This window comes from Eptatretus burgeri, chromosome 10 (genome assembly GCF_056783735.1).
Source record: "Eptatretus burgeri isolate ZD-2024b chromosome 10, Ebu_testis_v1, whole genome shotgun sequence".
NCBI lineage: Eukaryota > Metazoa > Chordata > Myxini > Myxiniformes > Myxinidae > Eptatretus > Eptatretus burgeri.
In genome coordinates, this window is record NC_140970.1 from 63,032,669 (window position 1) to 63,046,647 (window position 13,979).

Here is a 13,979-nt window from a genome sequence, read left to right on the forward strand (position 1 = left end):
CTCTCTCTCTCTCTCTCTCTCTCTCTCTCTCTCGTCACGCCCATGAATCATCCATTTCCAGGGGCGTGGTTTGCTCGTTGTCATTCCTGGAGGCAGAGTTTTCGCCTGCTCGGAAATGTCTGGCTCGGTTGTTGTTGTTTTAAGGACGTGATTCCTTTTTATCGCTGGTCTTGGAAATGCAAAGACATAGGAAACGGTCACAGGGGGCAATCACATACTGGGAAAAAATATCCTTAAACCCTACCTAATGAACACAGCACCACCCCCGTGTGGTGATACATAATGATTAAGCTCACACTTTCCCTACTTAATTTACATCGAGATGTCTCCTATACGTCCACGGACCAAGCTACTTCACACATTCCTCCCTTTCCTTTGAAATTCCTCCATCTACCCCACAAACATAATCGTATTTTATGGGCATACTGGGCTGACATGATGGCCTCGAGGTGTGCACACTCACTTCTGGGCTATCGAGCCTGGGTTCAAATCCTGACCTCGCTATAAGCTGTCATCCCAGTGTTTCGCAAGCCATGTGTGTGCTGTCCGATGTATGTTAAACGGGTATCCTGTTTGTCAGCATTCATTCATGGACCTTAATGGTTCGGGTGGTGGGCTTGGGATCCGAGGATCCTGAGTTCAAATCCCGCTTGGCTGTTGAATTAATACCAGGTGGGGTTGACGCTGCCTGTTATCCTTCCGAGGTCGGCAAAATGAGTGCCAGCTTGCTGATATACTGTGTCGGAGTGGCGACCTGTCGAGGATTGTGACCGATTCGGCAACAATGCTCTGCACAGAGTATGGTCCCAATGGATGGATTAGTGGACTGGTGTCCATTGCAAAGACTAGGTGAGCTACTGCTGGCACCATGGCTAAATTTGAAATTCCTGCCCTCACCAGCAGAGGGCATTGCATCAGTGGCATAGTTATGCCCTCAGCCAAATGATGCTTCCCCGCAGCCATGTGCTGCATAGAAACGATGATGGATGTACTTGCATTCTAATTGTACATACTTTATGGAGGTGATTATTTGAAAAAAGATAATGTGTAACCTACTACTAGCTACTGCTGGGTAGCATTTGTGGCTCACATTAGCACATTCTGTATGGACAGACAGATGCAAATGCAATATACTCCCCTCTGGCAAATGTAGAATAGAGGAACGAATGAGGTTCAGTTTCGGTTTATCTGTATGATGACAGTAGAGCTAAACATAAACATTTATATGATTAACCAGTTCATAATCATACAGAAGAGCTGTCAAAATAAGTAGTACATTGAAAATCTGACAGCCCCTTTAAAATAAATTTCACAACAACAACTACATAAGCAGGATAACAAAACAGAAAATAATTAAAAGAAGAAAGACTAGAAAGCCCTCTCTCCCTCATTACTCCTGACAAGTTATTTGGCACCGTGTCGTAGATGATTTCACATACATGTAAGACATTATGTACAACAACATTTTTCAAGCAGGAAAAAGTATATAACAAGTCATCTGTGACGTTGATTAAATATATAATTTGTGAAGATATTGATGTAAAAGCATTTTTTTCACTGATTTTTTTTAAGCAGCAAATTGAACTCAGTTTTTAGATATCAAGGGGTAGAGAATTCCAAATGTTGGGACCGGAATGTCTAATTACTCCAATACATTTATGGGCCATTGCAGTTTTTGTTTTCAAAAGTGATATTTCTTGGACTGTCTTGTGAGATCGGAATTGGAAAAAGAGTTGGGCAGTTGACAGTCGGAACATGAATAGAGCATTTTGTAAAAAATATATTTAATTTACTTTCAGTGTACATTCATCTTAGCAAATAAAGGATTTGAATGGTCATGGTAACCAACACCAGCACAGATGCGAATTGCTTTCATTTGTAGTTACAGAATATCATTCGTATTACCTTTATAATTTGCCGAAATCGTATGACAATATGATAGGTGGGGTAATATTATGGAATTATAGAATGTGAGTAAAACACTTAAGAGAAAAATAATATTTCAATTTACAGAGTATGCTGATACTGCATGAGATTGAAGCAGATATAGGTTGATTGTGGTCATTCCAGGTCAAATATTCATATATAAATATGATTGGAAACTTTGTTCCTATTTTCCTTTCAAGTGACATGCCATCAATCTTTCCATCAGGATATTGCATATTATTTAGCCATCTGGAACTCTTAAAATGAATAAAATTTGTCTTCTTTCGATTCAGAGATAACTTATTACTTCCAAACAATAGAGAAAGTTTTGGTAACTCAGTATTTAGGATCTGATAATAGTGGAAAAATTGGAGTGGGAACAAAAGACATTTGTATCCTCTGCACAAATTTTAGGTTGCAATAGAGTGGATGTATTTTAAATATTATTTACATAAATTAAAAACAGAAAGGGGCCCAATATGGTTCCTGAGGGAACTCCGCATTTTAGAAGTAAAGTTTCAGATCAGTGCAATCCCAACACATGTATTGGTTTCTATTTGAGAGATAATTTTTAAACCAATGAAGAGCAATCTCTCTGACTCCATAACATTGTAATTTCCATGAAAAGATACTGTGATCAAGAGTATCAAAAGTTTTGCATCCTGTTTTTGGCTGTTACGTCCTGATCCATTAAGTGTACTAGCCCTTCCACGTGCCTCGACTGTGTCCACAACAAAAAAAAAGCCTTGCTAAGATCCATAAAAAACACCAATGACATTATAATTGTGCAAAACACCAATGACATTATAATTGTGTAAGTGCTAAATCTGTGGAGTGCAGCTCTGAATCGAAATTGATATAAATTTAGTAAATCATTTTGAGCAAGAAAACCATATGACTTATTGTAAACAATTCTTTCTAGAATTTAAGATATATGAGGTAAAATTGATCTTGGTTGATAGTTACAAAAATACAAAGAGTCGTCTTTTTTTTAGTCGTCGAGTCATCAAGCTCCCCTTGTGTGCTGCGAAACATTTGGTATCTGAGTTCATTAACTTTAGTCACTTTGTTATTGAGACAATAAAGTTGACAAACAAACTCATGGACGATGCAGAACACGTCATTCGTAATGTTCCAGCTTGTTACAAGTGATGCGAAGATATCTATGAACTTCTGATCACGCAGGAGGATTTTCAAAGCCTTCATCTTTCCTTGCCCAGCAAATGTGCTGATGGTGTCACATTCAGTCCACGGATGAAGTCCTATCATGGATTTGTCTATGGCAAAACATCAAGGAATCATACCTTCGATGCACAAAAGATGGAGGGACCGGTCCCCCTCTCTGTCAGCATACAGCAATCCAAGTGGAATATCAACCATCTCTATGTATGTCATCCAAAAAGTTGCAAGTTGACCTCTGTCATGTCATAAAACTTTCTGGTAAGAAAGAAACAAGTCAAGAATCATTCGGCAGAATTTGTTAGTGACAGTGGCATCGTGTGTGGTGTGACAAATGTTTTGGTGAAGCTAAGACACCACCCAAATAATGTTATTCAACTTTGGAAGATGTTCAGCATGGTTGGTTTCCAGCCATTATTCAAAACTTGACCATGCTAACCTCAACAGCACTTCATATGTCAACTTATGAAGATGGACAGCCTGGTTGTACTGTTTTCCCTCAAGAACCTTGTTGATTAATCCTTTCGCAATGACTCCATATTTCACAGCCAGATCTCGAAGTCCAGCATTCCAAAACATCTTACCAACTGTGGACATCAAGTTGCAGATCGTATGTAAGTTCCCCATCATCAGCACGATTCCCCCATACCTTTCCGGATGTTTCCATTCAATTTATGTTGCCTTTGCAGACAATGCCTGATCCAAGACAACTGCAATGCTCTCAAGATGTAAAAATGACGATAGAAATGGACTGTCACAAGATTTGCTGGATGGTTGATAATTCAGTTGCGGGTGCGTTAATTGTAGGCAGGTATCCTTTCGCATCTGGAATCACTTCTTTGTGCTCTCCTGGTAGAATGTTGAATTCTGTCCGATAACGCATTGGTATCTCAGATATGTCATACCCATCACATGCACCAAGACCACAACAAGTCTGTTGACGTGCTCTCAGTACTGCACTTGCATGCGTTGCTGTCAGGTTGGGTGGTACGATTGCGGGTGGACTGTTCCTTTTCCCATTAACGTATAATGGCAGTTAGGCACCTGGTGCCTTTATTGTGCACTTCTTATCCTTTGTGGAGGCAGTCCTGATTGGTTTTGGTGGCATGCATGATGAGGATGTTGGTTGAACAATGATACCATTGACACTATGTGAGGTTCCTGCTCCACTTAGGACTTCCTCTTGCTTGTCAACATTGTCAAAGGCAAGCACTGTAGAGACAGATGGATGTAAGCACATGGGAAGAGGTACTGCGTCAAACTCGGCACTTTCCAGCTTTTACACGCATAGTGCCGTGTCTATTTCATTTAAACGAGAGTAGGAACAGGCGTGAAGATGCTCCTACAGCACACATGTCGACATAACTACTAGGCAGCCATATAATGACAGAGTTTAGTCAATTCATCAGATATTCTTAAGCCCAGTCAAGGGCACGGATGGACAACAAGTGAAGATGGCAGCCTTGGTATCCAGTGCATGATGGGATCCCTCATTCCAAAGTTCTCAGTTTGATGTTATGCAAGTGTGTTCGCTCTTGTCGGCCAACTGACTGCTCATGCATCATTAACGGCTTGAAATGTACAGCAGCATGCAAGTTGCACACTTGCTCCAACATGGCCAGTGATGATGAGGAACCAGAGCATGACCAGTAGGACTCATCAAACAGTGATGACAAATGAAAGGACACCTACATCAGGATGTGAGTGAGTAATTATCTGAAACATGAAGAATAACATTAAAGCTTGTACCTGCCTCGTATCTGCATGTTAAATATTTGTTACATGTGCATGTTAAACATTTCTTATATCTGCATGTTAAATAAGGTAAATATTATAAATATTTCAGCAAGTATGATGCCACTTGTAGAAAATGTTGTGTGAGAAAAATCCAAATTCTGACCTATTTTCTCAATTATTTCAGAATCCAATGGACCAGTATTTACAAAAGTTAAATTGGCATGTGCCAAATTTTATGCTGAACATATCTTGTTTCGGGTTGTATATATCTCAGATCGGCCATTGCAAAATTATAGTCAATTTTCAGAAATATGATCAAATGAGGTATCCATTTTCCAAGATGGCCACCAAAAAGGTGTTTCGCTACTCTTTTGAGATGTTCATCACATCTTTTTTATTTACTACAGACATCAACCTAACTGGAAAATACAGTGGCTTTTAGTCCCCCTTTCTGGTAGTCAACTCTTGTCTGGCTCATGGACTACAAATCCATCATTGATAAGTTTCCAGGTAGAGGACACATTACCTTTGGCATTATCAAATTGTCTTGAGTAGTATGTTCTACATGAAAGTCTAATAATTATTTTTGCTAATTTATTTCTATATTTTTTGTACTTGTTCACTTTCACACTATTTTGGTGTCGCATACATAACTTGTATCTTTTATTGATTCATTGCGTCATCCCCTTTTATTACCAATGGATTCTTAGGATCTCCTCTTCTCATTCTACTCTCACCTTGTGGATTATTTTTGTGCAGATAAAGGAAAAATTTAGTCCAAAATAATTCGTAGGCATCATTAGTGTCATTGCATGACAAAACTTCATCCCAATTCTTTTTTAATCAAATAATTATTTAAATGAGAAATATTTTATCATGTGAATTTGCATGTTTTCATCTTCTTCCTTTGTTTAGTTTGGTAATCAACAGTAATAGTTAATAATACAAAATATGGGCAAGTGGTCTGATATTTCATGATACAGAAGACCAGTTTGGATATGTCCTTCATCTGAATTAATAAAAATGTTATCATTTAGTTATGATAACTGTGAATTACTCCTTGTTCGTTTATCAATTTAGTAATTGGATGAAACAAATTGTGGAAACGAGTTGAGTGATTATTTTCGAAAAAGAGATCAATATTGTAATTCCCTATCAAATACACATTCTTATTTTCATTCTTCAAGTTACATAACAAAGTTTCAACATCAGCCATAAACAATTCCATCTTATTGCTTGGAGGCCTATATGTTGTACAAATGATGATTGTTGCCTTTATATAAATCTATTTCAACACATTAATTCAGGGATATTATTTGAGAAAGCAATATCTTGTTTAAGTGTACATGACATTAAATTTGAAACATACAATGCGACTCAACCTCCCCGTTCAGTTTTCCAATCGGAATGGAACAAGGTATAACCATCAACATTATAAAGAGTGGGAGATTTTCATTCAACTAGGCGTCAGGTCAGGTATGGGTGCATGTGCCAGAGCAGCACGTTGCTGCGTCTACTTTCCGCAGGTACTCCAAGAGCCTCTGTCTGGCCATCCCCCATGCAGATGCCTGGCACATCCCCATCTCCTTGAGATGCTGATAAACCTGCTGCAATCACGAGGCATGTGGTCGGCCCATTGGCCTCCTCCACTCATGAGGTTCTCTCGCTGAGAGAATTTGTAAGCAGGATCAGCATCAGGAAAGTGAGCCACATGACCATACAGCCACAGCTGATGCTCACGGACTATACAAGTAACAAATATCATCTGATTCTCTCTCAGCAACCGCTCAAAGTCCTGCATCAGTACCGACAGCGCCACACCCCAGGATCCAGTGAATCCATGATTCCCCAGGACTGACCCAGACGTCTATTCAACATGCAGAGACAGGAATATCACTGCCCAGGAAAGTGAATCTTTCCGTGACCTCAATATCCTCACCCCAAAGAGGTACAGACAAGGTAGCAACATCCAAGATATCATTGAAAGCCTGGATCTTAATTTTGATCAAGGAAACCCGCAAACCCAGTGGCACCGACTCCTCATTCAGTGCCTCTAGGCCCCCTTAAGGATATCCAGCATCTCTGCAAATATAACTGAATCATCTCTGAAATCAAGGTCAGAGATCTTGACATTCCCAAGTTATGCACCACAACTTCATCTCTCCACATCCTCCACATAATCCAATCCATACAAGTGCTGAAAAGTGTTGCGGCCAATACACACCCCTGACGAACTCCAGTAACAACTGGAAATTAGTCAGAGGTGGAACCACCACACCTCACAGCACTCTCACTCCCAGAGTATAGTTCCGAAATCAGATTGATCATTTTTGGTGGCACCCCACAAAGACCAAGACTCCTCTGGAGGGTATCTCGATTCACTGAATCAAATGCTTTGTGGAGATCAACAGAGGCTGCAAGCAGCCCCTGCCGAAACTCTCATCTGCATTTGGTGAGGACCTGAAGAGCAAGGATACGGTCAATTGTTGACCTCTTTGGTGTAAAGTCTGACTGCTCTGGGCGATGGTGCTCAAGCAGATGGTGGCAAACGCTATCAATAATTATCAAAGCAAAGAACTTGCCTGGCACTGAGAGCAACGTCACCTCTTGGTGGTTGTTGCAGACCTGGCGATCACCTTCCCTTTCCAGGCAGAGCACAGAACTGCATGCAACAACATGAGTGCAGCATTTCCACCAGACTTGAGAAGTTCAGCATGGATGCCACAGATCCTGGAAGCTTTACGTACTTTCAAGTGGTTCACTGCAGCCTGTGTTTCCACAAACAAAAGTGGTGCACAGTTGATTGGAGGGTCAGCAATAGGGATAATTACACCCCTGACGTCCAACTCAACAGTTGGTGGGTCAGTCTGATACAGCTGTCCAAAGTAACTGGCTCAGCAGGCCTTCACTTCAGACTCCTCTGACAAGAGCCCACTACCCTCTGCTCTAACTCCAGTACATCGAGTCACAGACCAATAGTAGGTGCAACTAACCACCATGATCTTTCCGCAATCCAGTCTCCGAACCTCAGAGAGTGCTGCAATACCGATGTCCAAATGCTTGAGCTCAGATGAAAACAGAGACAGGTGATCATCCTCTCTTAGGGATAGGACATTTCAGGCACCCACCCAAAGGGAGAAACTCAGGTTAACCTGAGGAGACCAGCGTCTGGTGGCCAACACCTCAACACCACCCCCACACACCACCACCACAATCCGACCCAGGAAGGTTACCCCGTGATTTTCCTCCTATCATCAAAGAATGGGGGTTCCGAAGGCTTTGCCTAAATCCTGTCATCCGGTGAGCTGCCCTGCGAAGGGCAGTGGCAAATTTTTTTCCACTGCAATCAAAATTTTTGATGGCAGTGGAAAATGGCTGCCACAGCCATCAGCGGCTGAATTTGAGATGGCCCAATATCCAAATCTGTTCATAATATGTTACGCTACTAGTGTGCCAAATTTGGTACTTTCCTCACAAAATGCACAATTGTTATGCTAAGTTGCCCCACTATGTTGGTATTGCTGAAGTTAGAAGTTTGCCTTTATGGTGAATATGGTATGAAGAATGTTAAGCAGTCGTTTCACAATCGAATATATATATCTTCTTCTTCTTCTTTCGGCTGCTCCCGTTAGGGGTCGCTACAGCGGATCATCCATATGATCCGCATAGTGATTTGGCACATGTTTTACGCCGGATGCCCTTCCTGACGCAACCCTGGTCGCCTCTTACGACACAGGGATATGGTACACCTATTTAACCGGGGTATACACCGGCCCAGTATACTGGTACTCATTTCGCCGACCTCGGAAGGATGACAGGCTGAGTCAACCCCCTGGTGTATGAATTCAGTGGCTCAACGGGGCTTGAACTCAGGACCTTTTGGATCCCAAGCCGCTGCCCTAACCACTGCGCCAACACCAGGCTTTCGAATATATATATATATATATATATATATATATATATATATATATATATATATATATATATATATATATATATATATATATATCTATTTATATATATATATATATATATATATATATACATACATATACATATATACATATACATATATATGCTGCATATATATCCAACATGGGAACTCATTGCATCATTGAGACAGAATAGTGCTACCTTTCCGCCTTGATCCTTCTTCATTAGGCCAGTGGCAGCAGCCATGTTCCCTGCTCCTTCAACTGTCTTCTGTGCAACGCTGGTAACACCAGAGACGACAGCCCCGCCTGCCTCTTTTGTCTTCTCTGCCACTGATGAAGAAGAGGGAATACGTAGGTGTTTTGCATTGATTGATCAACGCAACAGGAAATATTTTGAAAAAAGATGAAGCATTCAATTTCCACGTCATTGTGTCACAACCTGATTTTTTTTTTTTTTTTTTTTAAACATAGCTAAAAGTTAAAGTTGCAGTAAACTTAAGGACTTCCAATCTCCTGTCACAACTCAAAGTAAAAAAGGTCATACTGAAGAGATGAAAATATTTTCACAAGTCAAGTTTAGTGGCACGATTATCAAGTCATCCAAGAAGAATTTTGTTATTTGAGCGAGGCAAAAACAAGACCGCAGCGACAGTGAGGAAAGCAACTTGAATGCCCAGGAGAAGCTTCCAGCTGAGTCTGCCTTGTATGAGCTGCGCACCTGTTATCACCATGAAACATATTGTGCTGTCACACTTTGCAAGTGCCCTTTCTGGCAGCTGGTGTCATTGCTTAGTAACTCGCAGTTCTTATGCATCACGCTGGAAAACGATGAGCTGAAAAATTCAAAAATTAATTGGAAGAAAATTTCCTCGTTTTATGTGTCTTTAAATGTTGTCTTTTCTGTTAAACTTGGCATGTGCCTACCCATCACCTCGCTGACTGATTTAATCAAAGGACAATATGTTGTACTTCACAAATATATTGCACGTCTAACTGTGAATCTTAATGCGGATGTAAAATGAGGTGAAACATGCAAAAGATTGATCTTGTATAACACCAAGTTGTTGCTCCTGCTGTTGTTGTTGTTTGTGTGCTCCTGCAACGTACTTTTATATATTTTTTCTGTTGCTTCAAGAAGTATTACTATATCTAATTTTGTGTGCTCCTTCCTTTTCCTTCTCAAGGGTTCCTGCTGTCGGAGAATGATAAGCGTTACCGTTGGAACCGCTGCATGAAGCTCACATTTCCACTTCTTCCTCTTATTCAATCCTGAAAACACAGGCTTTCAAAACCCGCATCTTTATGATTAAACAGATACGTATCTTTATTCCAAGAAAATCGATTATTAGCTTTCCAACTGTCCAATTTGTATTATTATATGACAGCAGGAACTGCTACATTAAAGCTCGAGCTCACGCTTCTTCGCGTGATGGACAGATGGACTCGTCTCCTTTTATTAAAGGATGTTTAAACATTTCACTCTGCTCAGATAATTAATCCATGGCTCAAGGGATTTACAAACTGCACTGGAGCAAAGAGTAAAAGTGGGCTTATATATTGCAGATTGCACACGTTAAATGTGTGGATACCAGAAAGTGTATACGTAATAACTGAACAACTAACCAGTGGGGATGCGAATGCTTATAAATGTAATTGTGTTATTGATAATAACTTAATTGGATTTAATTTTTGCAATACTGGAATTTCTTTGACTGGTGAACCACACGCGCCCAAATTTAGCGAAGTTAAATTGTATGAAGTAAAGTTAGTTATTCGGCCATGAGGAGGTAGGTAAAACTACTCGATTTATTTTCATGGTACAGCACAGAAATTAGGGTCATTTGGACCAACAAGTGATAACATTGGTAGCTGTGATGGTCAAATGGACTTCGGATTTCAAATGACGCCAAATTCGTGAAAACTCCTTCGGTGTCGGATGATGTCACTATGGAGTATGACAACATTAGTTTACTCTTGTTTACAATGTATGTGAAATATCAAACATCTTCATTCGTATTTCTCAAACTTCTAAATTGAGTTTGAATGTAAGATGGGTTCCACTTGCCAGTCGTAACACTCTGGACAACACCCTCCTTGGTTTTGCTGCCTGTGGGTCATATAGAAAGAATAAGAAGAGATGTTTTTTGAAATCACAAAAACAAAAACATGTCCACAACCAATTTTCAAACGAATGCATTTCGCTTATTAGCACCTTCATCAATACAAATCACTTGAAATAGTATATATTATCATTTTGACTTTATCTTAACACAGAATCTACCACTCACAGTCTTTTCATCTTCACTTCAACTTAATGATATGAATACAATTCAGATGCATCTGCTTAAACAATGATAAAATTAAGGAAAATGTATTGAAACTAGCAGGGACCCACAGAGCATCTGCACAATGTAAAATAAGGCTTCAAATCCTCAACCCCACCCCCCCCCTTCACAAGCCCCAAGTCATCAACCGCCCTCCCCTCCCAACCATAGGTCCTCATCCTCCCCCTCCCAACCCTGAGGCTCCAATCTCCTCCCCACTCCAAGCTTTTAAACCCCCTCCACAACCAAGTCCCCAAACCCTCCCCCACCACAACTCCCCAATCCCCAAACCATAACCTCAACCTTCCCCCCTCACCAAATCCAAAACTTCCCCCTCCCAAATCTATCCCATCTCTGCTTCCCCCCCCACCCTCCCACCTTCAACTCTCTATCCTCCCTTCTCCCACCCCCTCCTCCCACTCCAAAAAGGAAATGGGCATTCCGACATCATTACATATTTCTTCATTACCTCATCAAAATAGCAGAATACATAGCTCTTTCCCCTTCACTATCCACCCCACAATCAGGACATCATCGCCTTCACAGAAAACACGACCTAAACAGCAACAGCATGGCTCCCACATGTCATGGCCTAACCCGTGAGTCATTTTCCACTCTTGTTTACAGCACAAGATAATAATACACTTTACCCTCTGAGATTGTGAGACAACTCACAATCCTGCAAGCTCTACAGTAACCCCATGGAATAGCAACTGTCAAATGACCATTATTACGGTTATCACAGATGAGCCCCCAATTTCTGTCATGCGTCCATCTCGAGACACCCGAGCGAGTGCACCAGTTGTCCAGGACAATGTCACGGCAGAAAATATTTAAGGACAGTACTATGCCCCATTTGTTGTTTTTCCAGTGAAATCAACATTCGACAACAGACAGAAGGATATTTTTATAAGTAACATTTATTAATCCCTTCTGTCTACCTTAAAACAATAATACTTCTTGAAAGAAACGCCAAATGACTTTGCTAAGAATCCCCAAATTAACGAGAAGGGCACTCGGTGGAGAGCGCATACCTCCGCAATGCCTGATCCATGAGAACATATCGGGCCCAATACATTTTTGATATCATTCTATATATCGTTTTTGGCCCTATCTCTCAATGATGAAGAATCACTTAAGAGATTAAATAATTCTCGTATCCAGATCCAGATTCAGATCTTCACCAAAATCGAATCAGTTCGTCCTTACCACACACCCAACCTGCCCACCAAGTTTCATCCGAATCCGTTCACAACTTTTTTGAGAAATCATGCTACATATCGGTTTAGCCCTTTCTCTTCATGGTGAAGAATCACTTAAAAAATTATCAGATCCGGATCCGGATTCGGATCTTCACTGAAATCGAATCAATGAGGCCTTGTCACACACCCAACGTGTGCACCAAGTTTTGTTCGAATCCGTCTACAACTTTTTGAGATATCCTGCACACAAACAAACAAACAAACAGACAAAGTGGTGAAAACATAACCTCCTTCACCTCGGTGGCGGAGGTAATGAAGTACAAACATCACAGATATCAATGCAGGTATGAATTAACTCATGACTTTCAAGGTGGAAAATTATATCAGTTAACCAGTTTGTAACAAACTCCAGCAGGTTATAAATGGGTGAAGGGTCAGCTGTGAACACGTTTGAAAGGATCTTGTCCAGTAGGAGCACACAAGATGAATCCGACAGGTCAATCGCATTGCAAAAGCCCTCACAGGGTAAAGCCTTGTATCACTGAAGTATGCAGATGAACCAGAGTCCACAGATCAAGCTGTGTGATACTGTTGAATTTGGGACTGCATGCTGTTTAGGACAATGTGTGTTGGCAGCAGGTGAGGAGAGAGTGAAGGAACAGGCAGGCTGCCCTCTCGATGCAGCCAGTGAGGAGATGCCTGCTTTGAAGTCATCTCAGAGACAACAGCAGGGCAGCAAATTCAACGATTAAACCAACGAGTAGATATGAGTGACCAGCATAAGGCAGGGTGAAGCTGGTTCTTTAGACAGGGAACAGAGCCCCTGAACCATTCCAGGCCAGGTCAGGCCTGGAATTCCAGGTTCACGTGCAAAAGGCTCCTGATTCTGCCTTTACTAGTGGAGTTGGTTTTTTTTAATGAATTCTGCCACATGAAATTCAGTACACAGCAGGTGGGCCTCCTTTCCTTCTACATGTCCCTTCCTCCTGTCTTATGATGCAAACTGTAGGTATTTTATATCTTTTGCACACTTTCATGCCAAAGAACATGCAAACCAGCAGCCAAAGCTGCTAACAAGCCCAACACCACAATCAAGACCCCAAAACCTGGCTCAGGCCAGAAGACCCGAAAGCCCATCGCACCACAGCTGAAATTCTTATAAACACCTGGAGATGCCAGTGTTTTGTGCCTTTATTTAATTTCAACACATGTTTTACGAACAAAATGTGATAAGCCCCAGAATCTCTCAACCCAAGCCGAATCCCAAATTTCAAACCACGGAATCGAACCAGAATGCCAAAAAAGTACCCATACATCCAACCTGCACACTCCGCAACACTCTAGGCTCAAAACAAAACACAAACAACACAGCACAACATAACCACCTCCAAACCACAACACAACCATCTGTGGGAACTTATCACAACCACCAATTGTTTATCACTTCATGAAAGTTGTTACCGGGGTGAGAAAGGGGTTAGAGAGAGGAAGGGGGGATAGGGAAGCAAGGACAAAGAGATTGGGGAAAGTGATGGATGGATGGAGGGGAGGGAAGGGATAGATGGGATGGATGGAAAGGATGGATAGAGGGAATGGATGGATAGAGGGAAGGGATGGATGGATGGGATGGAAAGTGGATTCACAGCAAATTCTACAGTTGTTCATGAACACATGAT

At 41.2% G+C, this 13,979-nt stretch overlaps 1 protein-coding gene across 1 annotated transcript in view; it reads right to left on the reverse strand.

Moving 5' to 3' along the window:
• LOC147018711 (alpha-synuclein-like) overlaps positions 1-13,979 on the reverse strand; it is a 68,395-nt gene that overhangs the window by 41,696 nt on the left and 12,720 nt on the right. The window contains exons 2-3 of the mRNA XM_085898670.1: positions 10,843-10,884; positions 8,977-9,107 (exon numbers count right to left, since the gene is read on the reverse strand). Of these exons, the coding sequence (XP_085754796.1) occupies positions 8,977-9,107; positions 10,843-10,884 (173 nt within the window). The remainder of the gene's footprint in view (positions 1-8,976; positions 9,108-10,842; positions 10,885-13,979) is intronic.